Source organism: Semicossyphus pulcher, unplaced genomic scaffold (genome assembly GCF_022749685.1).
Source record: "Semicossyphus pulcher isolate SPU_LCO1_2020_fin unplaced genomic scaffold, fSemPul1.0.p SCAF_5, whole genome shotgun sequence".
Lineage (NCBI taxonomy): Eukaryota > Metazoa > Chordata > Actinopteri > Labriformes > Labridae > Semicossyphus > Semicossyphus pulcher.
This window is the reverse complement of record NW_027211726.1, coordinates 8,410,252-8,434,117: the sequence shown is the minus strand read 5'-3', so window position 1 is coordinate 8,434,117 and position 23,866 is coordinate 8,410,252. Positions and strand designations below refer to the sequence as shown.

Sequence of the window (23,866 nt, the reverse complement as noted above, 5' to 3'; positions counted from 1 at the left end):
CTTATCTGCTTGTCACAAGAAAAATGTAAGTGAGAGAGTGACACAGCCGCCGTTCAGCATAAAGGGGTTTAATTTAAGAGGACTGATGCTGTTTAAATGTTCCTCTCAGAAATGAGCCACAGCAGCGTATGTGCAAAGACAAACTGGCGTCTGCGGGAGGCTGCTGTTGAACTCAGCAGGAAACTAAAGCTTATTTACTGTTATCAGGATTATAGTGTAATGATCACAGCATCTCCCATCTGCTTATCCCAGTCTGTTCGGTTCTCTGTGGTAGGAGCGGAGCGAATGTTTAAGTGATTTTACACAGCTGGATTTAAAGGCTTGCCTCTGGAATAAGGAGAAGAAGAAAGCAGGCTTTTTTGTATTTCTTTGTTGTGCCATTTGATTACTTTATGCTTTAGCCATGCGGTCAACGGAGGATGCTCCGTTCATGGCCCGCGAAGACCGTTAAAGCCGAACTGAAATGAGACGGTCTGGTCTACCCAGGCGTCACCGCTCTTGTCACCTAGCAACAGGTAGCTAGCGCGCTAACTAGCTAACATAACTAACGTCGAGCGAGTTAACCTATTATTTTAAAGATAATTTGTTAAGTGCCCTTTCATTTTCTTACACATGTGTAACGCGAGCTATTCGTTTGAGTTGAAACCAAAAACTTTTACATTTTAAAGTGTATTCCTCGGCCGCGTAAAAGTCCGCCGTTTCGTTTGAATTGCCGCGCAATGCATCTTGGGATACGGTGAGCCGGTATGTCTACATTAATCAAGCTGGTCCCTCTGAATCACACAGCAGACTCTTATTTCACTGGTTGATGATAAAACATACAGATAAATGTACATCTGTGGTAACCTGGAGCCGGCTTCACAAAGATGTTTTAAACTGGTCTATAGTGTTAGGTCAGTCTTAATTTTGCTCATAGATTAGTCTAATGCAAAGCTCACAATATAAATATATATATCACAAAAATAAAGACTGACTAATTTTAAGCCAAAAAAAATGAGACAGCTTACTCCCAGGCTGACTCAGCTCTAAGACCCATGTTACCATGGTAACAATCAGTGACACCTGCTGACTGGTAGCACCAAATTTTGAACATCTTTGATGGTCCTTTTAACAGTCGGATTAACACTGTTTACTGTTGCTGCAATTTTTTCCCATATCAGTTTGTTTTTGTTGTTGTTGTTTACTTGTTTTCCAAGTAAAATGCTCTTAAAACATTTTTTTTTTTAAAATTTACCCAGAATTCAATGCACCATAGTCCTGCTTAAAATAGTCAAGAACTAAACTGCTTTGTGAAACGGTTAAATTTAGTCTGTCTGTTTGTTATATCTAAGCCACAGTCAGAGTCTATCTTTGTGAAACCGGCCCCCGTAGACACAGAGTGCAGGAGAATGTTTGGGTTGCTAGGCAACAACAGTCCAGTTTCAGTTTAAGTGGTGGAGAATAAAATAATCTGTTGTTGACTGTTACTTCTTACTTCTGTTAGCCGCTTGTATAATTGTTGTATAAAAGCAATATCACTCTCAAGGTCGTGATTATCTTTCTGCCTCGTGCCTACGACCAAATCACAGCCGCGATGATATTCAGTACAACGTCACTCCCTCTCATGTGATGTTTAAATAACTTAAGTGATCCGCTTAGTTTTCATCTTGTGCCATCATCAGCTCAAATTCAAGTACTAACACCGTAGACTAAATGATAAACACGGTAATTCTCGCCTACATGTGTTGTGATTATGTGACACCATGATGTTGATGTTAGCGTTTAGCTTAAAACACCAATGTGACGAAGTGTAAAGGGGCTGGCTCTCTTTTAGAGTCTGACTTAACTTGTCCGTTACCTTAGCTAACAGAGTAGCAAAAAATTGACAGCTAACATACCCAGCAGCCTCAGTTTACTCACTTTCTCCTCCCTCTCGTGCCTCTCGTCCACATTTTAACCTCATCTCTCTCCCTGTGACCCCGCAGCGGCAAAGAAGGCCCAGTGGCTGCAGAAGGAGGAGAAGGCCCGGCGCCTGAGGGAGAGCCAGCTGGAGGACCGCAGGAAGAAGCTGGAGGAGCAGAGGCTGAAGGCTGAGAAACGCCGAGCTCTGCTGGAGGAGAAACAGAGACAGAAACTAGAAAAGAACAAGGTAAGGAAATCTGGTTGTCCTGGATGTTATCTTTTCATTCGGCAAATATTCATTTATTTTATTGCCAGTCAATGAACCCTATCCTGCGCTCCAAAATATCTTGTGTTAATTGAAGTCAGGGTGGAACAACCCGCACTTTGCCAATGTTTGTGCAAGTCTAACACAGTTTGTGCAGACTGGAAAAAGGCCTGGGTAAGAGGAATCACTCCTGGTGCCAAGTATTGGCTTCATACTGCCAATTTTTCCAGAGGTCAAACGTTCAGATTCTTCACTGGCAATAACTTATGTCAGCAGTTATTGATCACAGCAGTGGCTCCAAACCTTTTTGGCTTACAAACTGTTAAAGAGATACAGTGTCTCTTTTCTGTGGCTCCTCATTATCACACATGCCTTTGAGTACGAGGAAGTGTTATGTCTCTTTAAAAAGCAGATTAATGCCTTTGAGGTTATTGCTAAAGGAATTACTCGCTTTTTTTTAATAAAAAAGATCAATATCACTGTTATGTCTGTGTGCAAGTATGGCGCAATAGTTGTGAGACTTTTAGCCTAGCGTAGCATAAAGACCGAAATCAGGCAGAAGCATCCAGTCTGGCTCTGTCCACAAATACACCTACAAACGGCCCTCAAGCTCTTTATGAATTGTGTTTGTCTAACTTTGTGTGCTTTAACAGGTCTCTCATGCTCTCATTGTTAAGCTGAAAGAAATAGTTGTCCTTCTTCACTTACTAGTGAGCTTAAGAGGAGCAAGGCTAGCCGCTTCCCCCTTCTTGTTTAGGCTAAACTGAGCTAATCACCTCCTGTGTTTTTCTCAATTCCTACCACACATAGCAATCATGCTAACTATTATGTTAGTGTCAGAGGTAGCTCAGTCTGTAGGGACTTGGCTTGGGAACTGGAGGGTGGCCAGTTAAAGTCCCGGCATGGACCAAGCGTGGCATTAGTGCTGGTAGCTGGAGAGGTGCCAGCTCCTTTCCTGAGCTCCCCCCCTGCTCAGGGCGCATGTACATGTGCAGCCCCCTCTCCCTGACATCTCTCCATTGGTGCATGTGTGTGTTTTGTGCCTGTGTGTGTCTGTGGATCTCTTCTACTGCCTGAAATGAGTGCATTACTCAACATTTCACAAAGAAGGCAACAGTTGAAGGTTACCAAAGCGCTAGTCATAATTTGTCTTTTGTAACTGTGGTGTTAAATAATTGTTTGACATTTTATGCACTGATTTATATTAGCCTAGCATAGCATAAAGGGAGAAAAGGAAGGCCTGGCTCCCCCCAAAGTACACCTCACAGCACCTCTTAAGCTCACTAACTGAAGGAATAGTTTGACAATTTGGGAAATGCACTGATTTACTTCAGCCAGTAGCCAGGTAGCTTAGCTCAAAGAGGGGGCACCAGTGATCATTTCAAAGCTGCCAGGCAACCAGAGGTGACTCCAGAAAGACGGCAAACATCTTGAACAATACAAGAGAAAACATCAGTTGATCAGTTAGCTTTAAGTTACTTAGTTTGGACAGGGTCAGGCGAGCTGTGTCCCCTAGCTTACAGTCTTTATGCTAATCTAAGCTAACCAGCTGCTAGCTATAGATCACATTACTCTCCGCAAGAATGCCCATTACACAAAACATCAAACTATTCCTTTAAACTGTCTAATGACCTGTTATGAGTGTGACTATGTGCAAAGACTGACTCTGTTTTGACTGCCTCTGCTCTCCAGGAGAGATACGAAGCAGCTATCAAGCGGTCGACAAAGAAGACGTGGGCCGAGATCCGCCAGCAGAGGTGGTCCTGGGCGGGCGGACTCAACCAGACCTCCCGCAGAGAAAGTGAGTTTCTATTAAGCCACAACAACACATTCATAGAAGACATTCATAGAAGCCAAACACAATGATTGTACGTATCCCTTCCTCGGAGAGACTCGAGCGTTCGTGTTGAGGAACGCTGCACAGACTGTGACTCACTGGTCAAACTGATGCAATTCGAGGAAATAGTTCCTGAAGGGTTTGCAGTCATGAAGGCGGGGTACCAGAGACATAGGCAATACTCAGTCATTTGTGAAGTCTTTATTATGTCCCTGTGTTTTTAAGCTAAAAAGGGCTTTGAGTACCAATTTTCTCCATTACAAGTGATCACAGAGGCAGAACAGGTAGCTGTTTCATTAGATTAGCAGTGTGAACTATGTCTTTCAGAGAGCTGTGAGCTAATCTTCCTTTTCAGACTGTCCTGTTTTTGGTCTCAGACATGTGACGGGCTGCCTCTTTTGGACCCCGTGACACAGAGGTCAAGACTTTGGAGTGTGAAAGATCCTGAATGTGTGTGACAACCTGTGTGTGTGCGATTTTACGCCAGTTTCTTGCCGCAGAAAGAAGCAAAAGTAGACCTCTAACTATGCCAAACCCTTCCCACACTTTCCTCAAATGTCCTTCCCATTTCCCTGCAAGTCTGAATTCAGATAAGATCTCCTAAGTGTAAATAAGAAGCCAGTTTGACCTCAGAGAATGGTGAGTCCCTGCTCAGGTCCAGACCGGGGGAGTTGGCAGTCCCCTCAGCGGCCGCCTTGTGAACAGTTGTTGTGTGTTGCGTTCTCTCCGGTGCAGGCAGATGCTCGGCCTCCACGGTCAACTTGCCGAGACAGGTGGACCCTGTCATTAACAACAGGCTGTCCAAGTCCTCTGCCACGCTCTGGAACTCCCCCAACAGAAGTAAGGACGACCCGACGTCAATGTCCACCAGGCTCCCTCCCTTTCCCCTCCTCCTCATCCCCCTTCACCTTCCTCCCTCCTCCTCCTCCTCCTCCTTCCCTAATCTGGTTTTTGGTTTTTCTTCTTGATTTATTATAACTGTCGTCTCTGGTGGCCTGCCTGCCTGCCTGTGCTTGGTGACTGGTCATTTACCACCTACTCCCTCCACCTATCACGCTCTCGGTCTCGTGTGCATCGTGGTTTTTTAATTTCAGTTGGTGGTGTTCATTGATTTGAGTCTCCTCTGCATTTTTGATCAGCCTCCCTTTCACATCGACATCACTGAGCCATATTCTGTGATTTATTTTGGTTTGTTTCATACGTTTATAAGCTCACATCGTGTCATCTTTTTATCCCCCTCCACTGTGCTGTTGGTGGTTTGGTGTGGTGGTGGGATTGGTGGTGGATATTATAGTGTGACTGTTGCAATGAAAGTAGAGCAACTACAGTATATGCACATGCATTGTAATATATGTTGGTTTGACTTATTGTTCTGTGTTTATATGGACACTTTTTCAATAGAGATGAAGCCTCTCTTGGTTGGATAGTTATTTGCTGTCACATGACAAAAAATTTAAGCTAGGTTTCGCTTTGTAATGTGAAAAGTTTCTTATTTTAACACAATAATTTTGACATGATTACTATATGTTTTTAACGTTGTGACATATTTTGTCTAAATACAAATTATTCAGCTTTGACAAAAAATATGTTCTTATTTACGGAAGCTTATTGCACTCACTTTAGAAAAAAAAGTGAGCCCTGTTTTTATGAATTAACAAGTTAATTCTCAGAATTAGTTTCATGGAAAAAAAAAAGCTATTTTTATGAATAAACGAGGTACTTCAAAACCTTGCAAGAGGCACTTATGTACGCACGCTAAGGTTGCTGCCTGAGTAGCATCGACAGACTAACAACAAACCATCTATATTACATTACATCTATCATCTATATGTTATTATTATTATCTATATTTCTTGAAGACACGAGTATCGCTCAGTGTCTCAACCCCAAACTAAAATAAAACAGGATTAAACTCAACAGGCGGGACATGCTCGCTTTCATAAAACCGTTCTATCGTGTATTGAGAGCTAATCGCAGGATTCTGAGGTTTATCATTAATTCAGAAAAACATTTTCTTCTTCCGTACTTTTTATACCAACACGTCACTTTATCTTTGATATCAAAATCTGTCCCATAATTACACAAAAGCAATAGCTGGTTAGCTGGAGTTAGCTGTACATTGTCAACAAACAAAACAAGCACACAGCCATGCTAGCAACTCTGTGAAGCTGTAATGATACAAAGTGGAGCTTTGAGCTAAATGCTAATGCCAGTATCCTAACAACCATGCTAACATTGCTGATGTTTAGCATGTATAATGTTTACCATGTTAAGTATCTTGTTAAAATCAGCATGTTAGCATGCTAACATCAGCTAATTACAACTTAGCAAAAGGTATAGCTAACGTCATTAGCTTTGGAGGTTTTACAGCGAGACTACATAACATTTAGTGAGGTAAGAAGCAATAATTACATGCTAAAACATTAGCACAAGTAGAGAAATGTTAAAGAGTCAGCTAATTGACTCAGTGAAAACTAAGTCTTGCTTTAACTCATTAAAAGATGTCTTAGGTAAATTATAGTCTAAAGTTTAAAATGTGTCCCGGTGTTGTCGAACTCGTGGTGGCACACAGATGAACATCCTCTGGGAACCGTGAATATATGTGTTGGAAATGTCCATCCAATAGATGAGATATTTTAGTCTGGACTAAAGTGGAGGAACAACAGATTAAGATGGCCAATCCTAAAGCTAGCATGGCTAAGAATTAGGGATAGACCGATTATCGGCGCAGATATTCGGCATTTTGACGCATATCGGCATCGGCCTTTTTTTTTCTTTTTCTTTTTAAATCTGACGGCCGATAAGAGTTCATTTCTTTGCAAATTTTATTTAACTTTGTTTTATTTACTTTATAAAACTTCAGGAAGTTATTTATTTATTTATTTACATTTTCAGTTAACTTTATAAGAGATGCTGCTGACCCTGGGAACTCCCTGCGCTTTTTGTTTGTTTGTTTAATAAACATATGCTTAAAGGCATTTAAACAAAGTTAAGTGTTGGAGTTTGTATTATTCAAAATTTTGAAGCCAACTTTTACTGCAAATGAATATCGGCTCCAAATATCGGTTATCGGCCTCCTTGACTACTAATAATCGGTATCGGCCCTGAAAAAACCATATCGGTCTATCTCTACTAAGAATGTCTTTTTGTTGTTTTAACATGCAAGTTTAATAATATAACAAGATAAAGTGATACATAAAGGTTTTTGTAAGAGCAGAATAATTTTGTTTGTAGTAAAATAAAGCAACATAAAGTGAAAATATGTTGTTATGACCTTAAAAAAAGGATCTTTTTAAACCAAGACACCTTTAACTTTACAACAAGACACTGAGAAAACGTTGTGGGAGGCTATATGCTGCCATATTTTGATAGAAATGTAAATGAATGTGCTATCTGAAACTCACTTCATCAGACTCCACATGTACAAAAGCAGCTCTGTCTTCATCCCAGACTCGTTACGCCTCATAACCCATGTCATTACAGATCGTATCACCCACAGTGCAATCAGCAGTCCGGCTCTCTGCTCCCCTCGTCACCACAAAAAGACATTCAGATTTCATGCCCGATCATAACTAACACAGATGCTCTGATACTGCAGAAAGGAACAAATTCGGATTTGAATCATGTCGCAGCAGAGCGACGGTCGATAACAGAGCTCATGTTTCTAGCTTGAGGAGATGCTCTGTGATAGCGTGATGCCGGGCGTTTATAGATGCAGGCATCAATCTACCTCCAGGTGAACATTCGATCTGCAGCTCAGCTCGGCCTCCTCTTCTTGCCGCATTGGAGAAAGAAGAGGAGGAGGGAAAGCACTGTTGCCTAGAAACAGGAGGCAGTCGTGTTATCAGTTAGTCATAAAACATTTTGAACGTGCAGCAGAGGTGACTGCATGTGCCGTTACGTAAGACCAATAAATGATGTTTTATGTTGGACGCATAAAAACAACAACAACAACAATTTGTGTCGTTCTCTGCAGCACTGTTGTGATTGCACTATTCCTGTGTATGTGTGTTTGTAGGTGTCATACCTTGTGTATGTCAGCAACATTACAACAGAGCATTGAAAAGATGCAGCACCCGCAGTCGAACTGTCACTTAAGAGATACGTCTGTGCACGGCATGTTGTCAGGTGACGTTTTCGAGACAAACTGTCGTGTTTCACAAGATCTCATGAGGAGACGGTGCACTCTGTGTCCATCAGTATGTTCTTGTCTCCTGTGTAGTTGCATTTTTCTGTTGTATTTGACTGTTTTGAAGGAGCAGGGGGAAAAAAATAGAAGAACTTATAAAGAGAACAGAGCCTAAATGGTGTTGCTCGGTCAGAATGTGGTGGAAAAAGAATTGAAATAGATATTTTTTGAGAAATACAGCTCTGGGAAAAATAAGGATCCGCTGCACACATTTCTCTGGTTCCTCTATTTATAGGTTTGTGTTTGTGTTCTTTTGTTTTATTGCAAACAACATTTCTCCCGACGTGCACGTAAAATATTCTCATTTAGGTCTTTTAATTGCAAACAACACAATACTAATGTTTTAACACAGGAAGAGTTCAGAGGTCAATATTCGATGGAATAACCTGGTTTTTAATTACAGCTTTCATGCGCTCCGCCAGTCTGTCACATGTTTGATGGCTTGTGACCATCCATCTTCCTCTTGATCACATTCAGGAGGTTTCAATGGGGTTCACATCTGGATTGGGCCGACCATGACATGTAGAGATTCTGATTTAAGCAACATTTGGAGTGTGTCTCTTATTTTTCTCCGGAGCTGTATGTTTGATTTCCCGTTCCTGCCAAGAGTGAGATGAGAAAACTGATGCCACTCACTTGTCTGTATACTACATTTTAAGGTACAGCTAGCAGATTGTTAGCTTAGCTTTACATAAAGACTGAAAAAAGTGAAGCTAATTGTAGCTTAAGTTAAGCTAATCGATTGAGCAGTTTCATCTATAACAATTGATACAATTTATGAAACATTTAATATGCTTTGTATGTCAAATTTTAATCTGCAAGACAGCTAGTAACTGTAGCTTTAATTGAATATAGTGCAGTGAAAATATAGATATATATAGTTTAACTCTGTAATAAGTGAACTTGAGATAAAAAGTAGCATTAAATGGAAATACTGGAGCGTAATGCCCTCAAAATGTACTTTTTTCAGTTCAGATTATTTGAAGGAAAACGCTTCAAACTGTTGGAGAAGTTTTTTACGCCTCTCTGATATTCCGTGTGAAGAGTTTCTCGCTCTGCATCATTCATCCGTCTGTTTTCCCTTCTGGTGCTTTTCCAGCACTGTGACTTTTAAGATTCGCACTCAGGCGTCTGTGGAGTTTCTCACAGGCTGATTTGATTCTGCTGGAATCAAAGATGGCGTCACGGTCCTCACGAGAGAATGATGTGTTGGTTTGTGTGTTTCCACTCATCATTACAATGCATTGAATTATATTCTGCTCCTGTTGGATGTTATATGTGCTGGATTTCATCACATTACAGCCGATAACAACAACAGGACACGAGCAGAGAAGTGTGTCGCTTATAGAACAAACAGCACTAATGCCCTGTCAGGCCTGTGCGCTGTGTTGGGTGTGAGTGAGGTGCAAAAAATGTTTGCGTTTTTGTGGTGGTAAAGTATGAAAATTGACTTGGTTTCGCTCTTCTGTGTGTTTATCTAACGTCTGGAAACATGTTGCTATTTAGAAGTAACCAGGGTTTGTTTGGCTAAATAAACACAAGTTATAAAGGTGTTTATTTACCAAGTTTAACCATAATAATCGGATAACATTTCAGCAGACATCCTCCTCCTTTTAATCAGTTTACATGAGGAAGAATTTAGTATTTAGGATGCTCCCAGCAGCACTTGAACGCAGCTTAAAACTCTGCATCAGACAGAGGCAGACTGTGCTAGGTGTGTGTCTGTGTGTGTGTGTTTGTGAGGATGTGATGCAGTGTCATCAACGAGTAGCTGTACACCTCCATCAGCGTGAGTGTGCACCTGTGCGACAGCATAATCAGGGTGCTTCTGTGGTGAGTATTTGTGTTCTCCGACTGTCGCCCGACGCTAACAGCACCCTCTTGTGTCAGCCCGCAGCCTGCGTCTGAGTCCCTGGGAGAGCCGCATCGTGGAGCGGCTCATGACGCCGACGCTGTCCTTCCTGGCCCGCAGCCGCAGCGCCGCCACCCTCCTCAACAACAGCGACTCCCGTGAGTGTGAGACCCCTGCATCCCGTTGGAAGAGTGATGTGTTTGGTGACCGTTTGGTTCATTTTCAGGAAGTTTTATGAGAGGAGAAGAGTCTCAGAGTCTTTTTCCCTCATAAACTTTCTCTTGATGTTTTCATGCAGAACTCTGTGGTGACATCTGATATCATTTAAAAGCTTAACACAAAAAAAAGAAACAGCTACAGAAGCCTCCCCCTCCTCAGCTCTCATCTGTCAGAGATCTGAGTCATTGTCTCATATTGACTTGTTCAGTGTGTGGCCCTGAGTGGCTTTCTATCATCACCCTGCATGTCCTGTGTTTGTGCTTGTGTGCGTGTGTGTGTGGGCCCTGACCCCGGCCCTGCTGCCTCTCTGCGTGTTCGTGTGTCTCAGACTCTCACCACTGCTCCCGTTCAGCCTCTGCCAGCCCCCTGAACGCCTCCTCCCACCACCACCCGCACCAGAACGCCGAGCGCTGGAGGGTCTCCTCCGCCAGCACGCCCGACATCACCCAGAGACAACGCCGGAGAAACTCCACACCGGTAGGCACACATATGTACACGATGACTCTTTGATGAATCTTACTGTTAATATTTGCACTTTTTTGCTCTGTTGTTTTTAATTCAGTGATGTAGTTTTCCATTTTTTCAAAAACAATAATGTGAAGCATCAGACTTAAACGTCCACTGAAGAGACAAAACCATCAGATGTTTGTGGAGCAATGAGAACCTTTGAACTTTCACTACATTAATAAATGACAAACAACATTTTCTGTCATGTTTTAATATTTTTATCCTCCATTATACGTATGTCTGGCTCGCTACAATGAAATTACAGCCATTTTAGCTCCTTTTAGCCTCCTCTTTTGGTTTAATGCAATCTCTGAACCCACCGGCTATAGCCTGACGATGATATAGCTTCTGGGAGCAACGGCGAACATGTCGGGTTTAGCGATAAGGACTTACAGCTAAGACTTACTTTTCCGTGCTCTACATTGTTTACAGTCCAGTTAGCAACTTGAGGAGCGACCATGTGAAATTCTCCCCTCCTGATATGTCAGCAAAATAAACGCCGTCATTTCTTGCTTCATTAAATCCCCTGTAGGAGCGCCGTTCATCCATTTGTGCTGGGTCTCAGTTTCCCTGTAAATAGTTCGTTACACAGAGGCTGCACTCTGGCTTACTGCAGCGGTATGAACCTGAAAAAGAAACAGATTTTCTTGTGATTGACTCTAATTAACAGCTCTTACCTTTGCCGAAATTTCAACATCATGATGCAGAAATGAAGCTTTATCAGGTCTGTCCTCAAGAGGACAAGAAACCTACTTTTAAACTGCTCGTTTGTTGAACGGAGGGCGTATTGATCATTTCTGATGCATTCGAGGAAGTCAGGAAATCTAAATGCTGAACAGCTTGCGCCACACAGCATCAAGGGAATTTATTTTTGATCTAGAACAGATTGTTAGCTGTTAGCATGCAGATGTCTGTTTATTTATTCCGCCTGCTTTTGCTTTCAACAAGGACTGCTTTTCCTGCATACGCCGCAGCCTGCTGATACGTGATTGGTCAATATTACTCGGACTACAATCAGAAACCAGGACACTTCCCGTGCTAAAATCTGGTCGCGAGCCTTCAGATTTTTATGTAGAATCTGTAAATAGAGATGAGGTTTTATGCAACGTGCACTTTTAAGTGAATAAACTGAGTGTTCACTTCCTGCTTGTTACCAAACTGCAAACAGACAAGGTTAGAGACTTCCTGGTAACCGCAGTGCAGCAGCTAAAGAGAAAGATATTTCCCTGAGGAGTTGGTGGAGACCAAAAACAGAGCTTAAAGAGAGTTTTTATTGGACTTTAATTTGAAATGTTGCCTGAAGAAAGACTCAAATGAATTATATTGTTGATCTCTGCTAAGTGTTTGTATGAAGGGAACATTTTATTGAGCTCATAATATGTAATTGTTGTCTTTATAGCTTGTAGCACTTCCAATAAATGGACCACGATTTTGTTATTCACTTATATTTTAAAGGCCGATCATTAAGAAGAGCCTCTCGAAAACTGTCAACTGCCGATACTGACATTTAACAAAAGGCCTTAATCTGCTAAAACCAGTGTTTCAGCCTTAGCCTGTGGTCATAAGCGGATCTGCGTGTCATTTATTTCTTCCAGGTGGACAGAAAGAAGAAAGAGAAGAAAGACAAGGAGAGGGAGAACGAAAAGGAGAAGAGCGCTCTCACAAAAGACAAAGTGCAGAAGAAGAGACAGACGATGTCACCCACCACCACCACCCAGAGATCCAGGCCAGAGACCAGGTAACGTTTTGTAACGGGTTACACAAATGTACCTCATAATCTGTGTGTACAACCAGAAAAAGGTTGAATTAATTCTCTCCTGAAGTAGGAGAGAGAGAGAAGTAGCTCCGGAGCAGGTTAATGTCTGACAGCTGCTCAAAGGTGCTGTGATCTAACCACTAAAAGAGACTCTGCTGGACTCCATTCAGGCAGTCAGCAGTGGAGGTTCGGTCTGCCAACAGCAGCTCTGAGAGTGTGAGCAGCTCTCACACAGAATTGGGGTTTTCCTGACTGATGCAAAGGGAGGAAAAAAAAAAGATGGCACCTTGCCTCCCTTCCTCTCCTCTCACGTTACACCCCCCTACAGCCAAAAAATCATGGCGACTGAATGTGGAGTTTCAGATTCACTCATATCCTCCACCTGACCTAGTTATGGCTTTATGTAGCACACTGGGAACCTCATTACCTCCCCTGCTATGAAATCTCATCTTATATGCCCCCAACTTCTCTTTGACTTCTTCTCCTGCTTATATTTCAGCACCCCGAGGGCCAAAAACAGACCCCCATCTCCCGCCGCCCCCAAAAGTCGGCCCTTGTCCCCCCTGGTTCCTGCCTCCAAGACCCAGACGGGGAAGAAGACACCGCCTGCTTCTGGCACCAAGACCCGACCCAAACGAGCCCAGACGCCCGCCAGGGTCCAGCCCCAGACGGTCACTACGGTCGCAGTGGAAACAGGCCAAGAGCCCCAGCAGCCCGGCGCCACAGAGGAGAAGAAGAGTGAGTGTTGTTGCCATGTATCCAAGCTTCAAGGTGACCTGGAGGTTTTGGCCGACATTTATGTTGAAGTGTGAAATTCAGAGTGGAGACATATGATTGCTGCAGAGATAAGCTTTTATTCTGATCAATCTGCAGCTAACGGCACACTGTCAGGTCACAACTACACTGCTCATCAGACTGTATACTGACTCAAAACCTGCTTATGTAGGCATCAACTAAGGTTTATTATTTCACACAGTTTCCCGACAGACTTTGTAGGGACATTGGAAACACTTCAAACAGTCTCATGAAAAATCTTTGAGCAATTTCAAAAGTGACTCCATCCAAAGCAGAAGAACTGATTCTTGGGGCGCTGGTTTAGCTCAATGGGTAGAGCAGGCACCCCATATACAGAGGCTACAGTCCTCGACGCAGTGGCCACAGGCTTGACTCACGTCCTCGGCACAAAAAATAATATTTATAATAGAAGAAGCTAACTAAGTCTTGCCTGGTGCTCTGCAGTTTTAGTAACAACAGAAGTAGAAGTGTGCCGATTATCATCAACATGATATGACAAAGATTTCAAAAGATGATCAGCATGATGTTGCAATATGAAGATTAAGGCCGGAGATATACTTGCTTTTAACTACGCATTCGCATACCCATGATGGCTGCCACACGTTCCCAGCGTCTGTGGAGCGTCAGCTGTACACAAAAATGTACCCTACGCGAGATGCAGTATGCACATGAACGGTAGGCGCAGAGGGGATGTGACAGGGTCAACCGCCAGCAGGGGCAATTCCATTTTAGTAGTCGACGTGGAAACCTTCAAAACTAACCGGAAACAAGTCCAGGACCGTTACGTAACACTTTGCAGCCCTAGCTAAACGCTAAGCACAGATGTGTGTAATAATCTATTTCTATCAATCCTCGATATACTGTGGATAAGAGGTTATTTCAATATGGACCAAGTGATCAGAAGTTTTAGATTCGCTCAGGAGAAAATGGATACTGAACAGCAGAGGTGAAACAAGACACAGACTCCGTTACGTCCGTGCACGGAGGAACATGTTGGAGAAACTGAACGGGGGCGGTGCAGACGGTGTGTTCTGTCCTCCAGTAACATGTGTAGTGCATAGACTGGTATGTGAACAATTACCTTCATGACGCAGCCAGTTGTGTTCACGAACGTGACATATTTTTTGGGGGGGATTTTTTTGGCTTTTGCCTTTATTATATAGGACAGCTGAAGATAGACAGGAAATGTTGGGAGTAGATTGTAGGGGATGGCATGCACCAATCAGTGCGATGAGGACTGTAGCCCCTGTACATGGGGCGCCCGCTCTACCAACTGAGCTAAACCAGCGCCCCCACGAACTCAAGGTTAAAAGCAAGAATATAAAACAGAAATAAGATAAATACTACGTGCAAATAACCTCCTTTATTTCAGACACTTTGGTGAAATTTAACTGCTTTCAACTTAAAGCTCCTGTGAGGAACGTTCGGTTTGTGTTGATTTTGGCGCCCCCTGTGGACAAAGCCGTACCTCTCACCTCTTTGCTGATTTTGTCCTGTACATGGTTAAGTGGTGGTTTCTAACAGAAAAACTTATCCTGCTCTCTTTAACAGTCACATGTATCACTCACTTTAAATTGTTGCCCTGGAAACTGTAAACAAAGGCAGCGTGCAGTTAATCGCTCCGTCTGACACCTACCCCCCGCCAGCAGCTTCAGGCATTAAAAATAACTATATAGAAATAATTAATCTTGTCGCTGATGGTCTGGTTTGCTTTTGTAGCTCATATAGAGGAATCATAATTAATTTCAGTCTGTTTCATAACCATCAGAAAACTCCTCACAGGAGCTTTAATATAAAGTAAATTCAACTTCAAGGCGTCCTCATCTGCTCTCTTGAGCGGCTGTATTCATATTTTAAAACTCTGTAACCCAACAAAAGATTCATCAGAGGAAAACTCTCCTTTGTACTGTCGTTTGTCAAGGCGGGGAGAGCTCTGTGTTATTAGCAATGATTGTCAAAGCCTCTAATACACCCACATATAATGTGTACTAACGTATTCTTTCTGGTCCCATCCAGAATCCAAGTGTGCCAATATTCAACAAAAAGTACCAAAAATATGTTTGGCAAGCGTCTGACACACTGGGCAGGAGCTGCTCTGTTCATAAAAATAGTCCCCTTTATGCCTTTTTTATAATAAATTATTTAATAATGTGCAAAATTTCCCCATCATATTCTTCAGATATTTATACTCAGCATGTTTTTGGCGATCCAACTGTTGGCTTCCATATTAATGTTTTTTTAGTAACACAAGCCTCTCCTGTGCTCTCCTCCTCCTCTCCGACAGGCTCCGGTAATGTTCCTGCCATCGTGGTCTCCTCTGCTCCTCTCACACCTCCTTCCCTCATCCCTCCGGTTGTATCAGAGGCCTCCCCAGCTGTGCCAAACGCAGAGCCCGCCGCCTCCGCTGCTGCTTCTCCTGCCGCGGCCTCCGGCAGTGCCCCTGCTCCTTCTGCTACACCTGCAGCCTCCAGCCCGGCTGCGCCTGCCAGCAGACCCTCTGCCGGCACCAACAACCCCGAGGAGGCTGCTCGGGTTCTGGCAGAGAAACGCAAACAAGCCCGGGAGCAGCGGGAGAGGGAGGAGCAGGAGCGTCTGGAGCAAGAGCAAAGAAACAAGTACGTTTTTATATCCATGAATATTGTTGTACATAATTTAATGTCAAATTATGGGAATACTCATATGGGGATTGTCAACAGCGAATACAATTTGATTTAAGAGAAAAATATCTTTAAAAAAAGGCTTTTGACAAAATAAAAGCACCTGACAACATGATGTAATTCAATTAAACAGTCCTGCAATAAAAGACACCTTCTAACTTTCATTGTGTTGCATCACATTGTCAGGTTGTTTTGTCCTTCCCAGGTGAGTACCTTGTTACACTGTGGGGCTTTCTTTGACGGAAAATAGTGATTTTAAACTCCCACAAACTGCCGATCTCTCTGCATATATCTAATACTGTATAAGGGAACTGTATGTATAACAAATGTGGGGTTTTTTCAGGGTCCTTCGGGAGGAGGCGATGGCCCGGGACGCGGAGGAGAGGAAGCGCAGAGAGGAGGAGGCTCGGTTCATGGCCGAGCAGCAGCGTCTGAGGGACGAAGCCCAGCGAGCTGCAGACGAGAAGGAGGCGCAGGAGAAGGCCAAAGCCGAGCAGGAGGAGAACGACAGGCTGCAGAAACAGGTCAGAGACCAGGAACCCCTTTAAGCTTAGTTTTGACTTATGGTCCATTTAACTGAGTCCAGCTTACTTGTAAAAGGCTGGGACACTAAGGACGGAGAGTTTATTTTAAGGTTTAAATCACAGTAACGCGGCAGGTGATGCTCATTCGGTCCATCACAGACTTAATATATAAAAAAAATACAGTCAAAACTTGTTTAAGACCATTTTTACACGTTTAACGACGCACACATTTTCCAGCACTTCAAGGGACAATGTTTTAAAATAAGATACCTTAGTGTACTGCAGTGAACTAAACTATTTAAATTATAATAACATTACTCTTAAAGAATGCTAATGTTTCTTGTATCTGCTAGATGTGTGGTTAAGAAACTGTTTGCTAGCATAATAACATCAAAGGTAATAAATACAATTAATGCAACATTAATGTTAAAGCCTTACCTCTCTTCAGCTCCCCTATAGAGCTAACAGTGTGCTGCACTAGCTAACATCAACAACAGGTTCACACCAGTAAACACATTCTCATCACAAGGCACAACTTAAATGTCACATGGAGGGGGAACAAGCACACAGGGCAATGGATTTATGGTTTGTTAGCTAACGTTAGCTTGCTAGCTTACATGGTCAAATGACTAACTACCTAGTTATCAGTGGATAACGTTGGCTAGCTCATCCAGATTCCCGGTGCCTGTCTGGCAGGTAAATCACCTAGCTTGCTGTTTCCGAATTACATAATGAGCTGTTGTTATGAAGCAACAGCACCAGATCTGTGCGTCGTAGCTAAGTAAAAGCTAGCTGGCTAACCTTAGCTTGCTCTCTTGCTTGCTAGCATTACCACTAGTTAAGGAGGGGTTTATATGTTAGTTGGCTAGCTTAGCAAACGACTTCATCGTTGATGTGATCCAACTGTGATACTAACTTGTGTAATTTGAAAGAATGTAGATTTTAGCCGACAATGAATGATGCGTCAAAGCAAAGTGAAAAACTAACTTGATGCCGGTCCATCTCAGCCGAGGGTGCTCGCTCACACCTACAGAGTACAAATGCAATCAATTAAATGCAGTTCACTTAAAATGCTTTTATTTAAAACCTGTTTTATTTTAACTCTAAAAAAATCTAAATCCATTTTCATGCATTGAACACTCTGCATGTATCTAATCCTCCTCTGCTGTCAGGCCCAACACTTCATCAGTGAGACTCATGATCACTTCCTGTTAACTGTAAATACTGTTTAACCCTCTAAATTTCCATTAACCACCATGACTCCCTGTGATCCCGGCATGCAGTAAGCCCATTTACCATCTGGGCAGATTAATGCATACGAGGATGCTGAGCTGTCGGAGCGGGTGAGGGGAGCCCAAACATCTGACTCCCCTCACCCCCTGACTGTCTGGCATCTGGGCAGATTAAAGGAGAAGAGTTGGTGCTGCTGTCACGAAGCATGTGTGTCAGGCTCGTCAGAGGCCCCTTGTCTCCCTGTGCCCGGCCTGATGCCAGCTGGTGACCTCCATAATGGTGGAGAGCGCAGGCTGAGGGAGCCATTGTGATCGGGGGTGATAGTGACAGGCCTGTGTGGCCTCTGTATCGCACACACTCGTCTCTGCTGTGGGCTGATAGTCAGAGAAGCAGCGTCAGTGTACGCCGTGCCTGAAGCTATCCGCCATGCTCGACTCCCCTTTTACCCTCAATCGGACCATTGTTCGGGCCTGACAGCCACTCGCTCGAGACTAGAGGGGCCTCATGTTGAAGTGTTGCACTCTCTGCAGCGTGAATAGTCTGAAAAACTGTCTGACTATTTAAGATTTATACAGTCAGACCTGATAGTGCCAGTTAACAGCCAGAATACTGTGTGAGAAAGCAGATTTAAAAAACATGTGATTTATGTCCACATCATAATTCATGTTTTTACGGGCACATCTGTTTGGCTGGTGCTGAGGCTAAACACCAAGTGAACCGTGTAATAGAGTTACTCAGATATTATCAACTTCAGCCTGAAGGCTGCAGCTCACACTGAGCATGTGCTGCCCCCTGGTGGTCAGGAGATGTTCTCCATCACTACTATAGTACTATAAAAATAATGTTTATGGTATTCAGATGCTTCAGAAAAAGTTGCATTTTTAGGCATCTTTTTATTAGGATAATTAAAAACACATTGTCACCTGTAACTTAAAACATACATGTTATTGTTTTCTAATCCAGAGGAGAGAGATCAGTTTGGTTTTTGTTCCTGAGGAGTGTCTTTAGGGCCCCCTGTCAGGAGTTAACTGTAGGGGTGTAACTATCCATCAGTTTGGATTAAAGTCGATTCAGTTTTTGACTATTTCATTTGTATTGATTAAAACTAAAAACATCAATCCATATCATCATCTTTAAGATTTGTGGATATTTGGCCGAACAATGCCTGTGATGTCCTATATCAGTTGCAGGCCCCTCTACTATTTAAAGACGAGCTCCAGTCGTGTTTTAAGACGTATAAAATGCTCTGCTTGAAATAATAAATTGTGTCTGGTCAGTTTTTTCTGCAAAATACGTTTTATTACCTTGTAAAAATCCTCCCAAGGCATCTCCTCCTTCTCCCTCATAAAAAATTCCTGAATCTGCATAGGCCCCGCCCACTATGCAAATTTCCGTTGTGAAAACAAAACATGTCTCTGCCATCGTTTAGCGGCAACTTGTTTAAAATTAGCTAGCTTGAAATGTGGTAATTAGTAGTCGTAAAGTTAACATTAGTAGTCAGTTTGCAAAAATTTCGATGATGGTCATCGCCGAAGTGGTTGCCATAGGTTACACATAATAATATGCATAGCATCACCACGTCCATTAACGGGATTGGCTCCTTAGGTTTGTGACGTCTCAAACCTGCCAATCTGAAAACGTGTTGTTCAGCCTGTCCTTGGTACACTGCAGTTTAAAAGCAGACAGGCCCAGCCATGGAGACGACTGCTGATGTTGTCCCTGATATGTCAGCACATGGAGATGTTTACAAGAGGGGGGCTTTAAAACTTTGAATATCAGAAAATATCGAATTGTTGTCCAAAGTATAAATATAATATGGTGTTGTGATGATTGACAACCCGACTCATCTGTGTATTTTTGGATGATTTAATCTTGTTTATGTGGTGTTATTTTTCTCTTCTTCACATGGATGTTTCTGTCTATTTTTTAGAGAGAGGAGGCTGAAGCCAAAGCCCGCGAGGAGGCCGAGCGTCAGCGCCTGGAGAGGGAGAAACACTTCCAGAAAGAGGAGCAGGAGCGGCTGGAGAGGAAGAAGGTGAGGATGGAAAGAGAGGGAAATAATCTTCAGAGTTCAGAAAGTCACACGAGTTCACACTCGAGTTAATTCTTCCTCCCTCTTTAAAACACCAGCTGAACTAACTGATTTGTGTGTCTGCTCTGCACAGCGCCTCGAGGAGATCATGAAGAGGACTCGTAAAAGTGATGCAGGAGATAAGGTTGGTGTGATTCCTCTTAAACAGGCTCGAAGAAACTAAAGTACCTCTTTTATATGAAATAACAAACGACTTTATTGTTCTTTATAATCGCAGAAGGAAGTCAAAGCTGCTCCACAGGTCAACGGCAAAGACACAGAGCTCAGTAAAGGTAACACCTACTTTTCTTTATAACCAAAAAGCTGCTTTACTAACGACACAGGCTGAAAGAATACAATAATCTCTTTTAACTCTGATCCTCCTGCAGCTGTGAACCTGCAGAGTCCAGGCGCCGCTCTCCTCAGCCCGTCACAAAGTGTCTCTGGTCCCGTTGTAAACGGCGTCCAGCCCGGCGCTCACCAGAACGGCGTCTCAGCCAACGGAGAGGCGGCCGACTTCGAGGAGATCATCCAGCTGAACAACGGCGGGAAGCCGGCGCCGAGTCAGAGCGCGCTGGTCGGCGAGCCCATCCTGGCCTTCGAGGGTGGAGAGCCCTTCCTGATGAAAACAGGCCCCATGAAGCCTCAGCATGTCGCAGGTAGAGTGAAGAGGCACCAGATGATCTTAATGTCCAATCAGCATTCCCTCCTGTTTGGCGATGAATACCTTGAAATATAAAAGAGAATGAAATAGAAAGTTTACAGCCTTCTGAAGATGTTTTCTTTATACATTTCTATATGCAGAATCTTTGGACATTTTCAAGTAGCAGCTAAAAACTTGTCTCTAGAGACAAGCCTTCTTGTAACTCTCCATCCCTGTCTTGTGTTTACGTCTGTGTTTTGTCTTTCTTTTGTGCCTTGTTTCACTTAACTGCTTTTGTCACAATCAGGCTTCAACTAACAGCTTATTTTCAATATCAATAGATCAGTTTGTTTAACGAATCAATAACTCGTGTTGTCCATAAAATGTGGTACAGATTGTGCTTATTGCCCGTCTGCTCTGCCGTCACATAAAAGTTTAACATCTTTTATGTGTCTGGCAGTTATTGCTAGAAGAAATAAACTTAATGTGGGCTTTTTATGCAGAGTTGATTCCACAATCAAAATAATAAAACATTTTATTTATTGGCACCTTTCATGGTCATCTTACATAATGAAATATCAAGCTATAAACCAACAAAGCAACATTAATGAAACATCAGTACGATCAGCAATGAAACAAAGATTTTGTTTTAAGTTTTCTTTTTATTTGAATGGAAGATCAACTAGTACATAACATATACAAAGTAAAACCACACAAAAAGAAAAACAGACAAAAACATAAACATTAAAGCGTAACAGTCCATGTGTAGCAGAGTCTCAAACTGAACGTTAATTTTTCCATTTCAAAGTTTTCATCATATTAAACCAGTCTGCTGAAGCCGAGGGTCATTGAACTAAACCACTTGTTTATTTTATTTATGTTCTATTTGATAGGCATACTGAGAACAGCCATCCATTACAGTATATTATAGCATCTGCTACTGTCTGAAACTGAGAGGTTAGTAACAGAAAAGTAAGAAAGGAAATAAAGTAAATACACCAAGATACATTTAAGCACACATTAAAAACGTTACATGTAAAACCTGACATGAGTGCAGGTTTGTTATGAATAAAGCAGGATTTGGTAGCTCTTTTAAAAGTGGTTTCACTGGCAATCATTTTAAACAAATACACCTTAGAAAAGCCAAGAAGTTGAGGCAGCATCTCACCAGGGGTGGATCCAGACTTTTCTGAAAGAAAAGAAGATCCACCCCTGGCCGCCCCTCTGGAGCCACCCCTGCATCTCACCCAGATACATGACTAGAAAGCAGAATTCAATCTTAATTTTTAGAACGTTTCCACGCTGCCTCTGATTGTCTTCCAGTAGTTTTTAAGCTCAGAACAATCTCAGAATGCATGGTGGTGAGTGACTCTCACAGCCCCACACCTTCTCCAGCAGCCTGTCTGCCTCTCCAAGACAGCCAGTTAGTTGATTCCCATTGCTTATCTTTTAAATTCTACCATTCCTTTATTTTCAATTCTGTGATAGATGTGAGTACAGGGTGTGCGTTTAACATATAAAAGCTATCATAGATAACCTTTAACCTTCATCTCACCTGCGTCTCTCTCCCTGCAGAGGTCCTGTGAGCCCCCACACATCCACGGAGAAGCGCCTTATGTCTCTGCTTGAGCTACGAGATTCATGCCACACCACAGCGGCTTATAAGAAATGTGTGCCAAAACAAACAAACAAACTGCGCTGACTTCACATCTGCAGAGTATCTGCCGCAGGGGACGGAAGAGACGGAGCAAAGAAGAACCACAAACTCTCATCTGAAACATACAACAACAAGTATTCTCCACCGCGTGTCCTGGTGCAGCATTCGTTATCGTCACATTTTCTGGTGCACCTTAAAGACTGACTGTGTAACAAAGTTTAAAAAATACAGTATAAGACCCTGGACATACATGATATTTGACAATGGTTGTTATTATTACCGTCGTTAAGATATTGTTGTTGTTATCTTAAGTTGAACTGTGTGTGCGTGTGTGTGTGTGTGTGTGTGTATGTGTGTTGTTTCTGTCTTGAATTATTGAGTTATTTAACATGGGGAGCATTGTAAGGACGGGCAACAGACAGTGTATGTAAATGTATAAAGAGCCTGGCTGCCTCGGCCTCCTGTTACAGGGGATCTGTGAAATAAAGCTTTATGAAAGGGGCTCGGCTCCGCGTCCGTCTGTCTGCAAACATGTTAAGACTTTAGTAACGTTAGGGCACAATATATATATTCACTGCAGCTACAGATACAGAAACATATGTCGATCTTACAGACCATGATGCATTGCTGTAGATTAAACCAGCCAACAGTATATAAAGAAGTCAGAATAAGCACAACCTTAAACGTCTACAGCAGAAAAATATACCATATACATTAATGCAGCAGTAATATTAATCAAAAATCATCATATATATTAATAAAACATTGACTGTGACCATTTTACTGTGCAGTGAGCAGCTGCAAATACATACTTTGACTGTTAGTTATAGTGGAGTGTTTTCACAGTGTGGTATTACTGCTGCTGTTTGTCAGAGTGGCCAGAAGGGGACAGCAAAGACGCTAAAGCACAGTGATCCATCCGTTATACAGTATACTGCTTATCCTGCTGGAGCCTGTCCAAGCTGTCATTGGGCACGAGGCGGCGTACACCCTGGACTGATCGCCCGTCAATCACAGGTCTGACACATAGACACAGACAAACTTTCACACTCACACTTTGGGGCAGTTTAGAGTTACCAATGAAACTAATGAGCATGTCTTTGGACTGTGGGAGCAAGCAGGGGCACCCGGAGAACACACGCATGCGCGAGGAGAACACGCAAACGCCACACAGAAAGGCCCACTACGTCCGAATCGAGATTCGGACAAGGAAGCTGTGGGGCGACAGCGCTAACCACTGCCTAAAATAAAATGGCTACCCACAAGTCATAGCCACCAGGTGCATTACAGGATAAGATAAATTAGTACTCACTGTCAGCATAAACAGCAAAAAACACCAATAAAAACAGAACATAAGACCCGATGAAACAGAGTTTGCTCACCTTGAAAATGTCTGCACCTTCTCTCCACCTGTGAGCAGGTTTTTTGCATTAAATATTCATGAGACAGATTTAAAAGAGAATCATAAAACTTTGAACAGCGGAGGCCGAGATATCCTGACTTTTAACACCGCTATGGTTCAAGCTCCAAAAACTCTGGATCACACATTTCCCCCTCATGTCTTTACACTTCATCTCTTCAATTTACACTCCATGCCTCTTGCTGTATTTCAAACTCATTGACTCAAAACAAATACTTTATTTTGCCTTATGTAGCTTTACTTAGAGAGAGGACAGTGTTGGAAACAGGGGAAGAGAGAAGGGCTGAGGGTGGTAGTCCCACCCAGGGCTGCTGCTGTATCCAGGTCTGAACTTATGTACATGGGTTGCGCAACTTAACC

The 23,866-nt window shown here is 42.8% G+C and overlaps 1 protein-coding gene across 5 annotated transcripts in view; it reads left to right on the top strand.

The window, feature by feature from the left end:
• The window catches only part of LOC138608431 (MAP7 domain-containing protein 1-like), a 49,099-nt gene extending 26,512 nt beyond the window's left edge, over nt 1-22,587 (top strand). For 2 of the 5 annotated variants that reach the window (XM_069681008.1, XM_069681007.1), the window contains 14 exons: nt 1,965-2,128; nt 3,839-3,947; nt 4,719-4,823; nt 10,063-10,182; nt 10,572-10,720; nt 12,346-12,488; nt 13,006-13,244; nt 15,586-15,916; nt 16,302-16,482; nt 19,646-19,750; nt 19,881-19,931; nt 20,025-20,079; nt 20,176-20,445; nt 22,005-22,587. In XM_069681008.1, coding sequence (XP_069537109.1) covers nt 1,965-2,128; nt 3,839-3,947; nt 4,719-4,823; nt 10,063-10,182; nt 10,572-10,720; nt 12,346-12,488; nt 13,006-13,244; nt 15,586-15,916; nt 16,302-16,482; nt 19,646-19,750; nt 19,881-19,931; nt 20,025-20,079; nt 20,176-20,445; nt 22,005-22,015 — 2,033 coding nt within the window. In that variant the 3' untranslated portion in view covers nt 22,016-22,587. The remainder of the gene's footprint in view (nt 1-1,964; nt 2,129-3,838; nt 3,948-4,718; nt 4,824-10,062; nt 10,183-10,571; nt 10,721-12,345; nt 12,489-13,005; nt 13,245-15,585; nt 15,917-16,301; nt 16,483-19,645; nt 19,751-19,880; nt 19,932-20,024; nt 20,080-20,175; nt 20,446-22,004) is intronic. The other 3 variants (XM_069681011.1, XM_069681010.1, XM_069681009.1) reach the window with 2 other exon arrangements.
• Nucleotides 22,588-23,866: the final 1,279 nt, after the last annotated feature.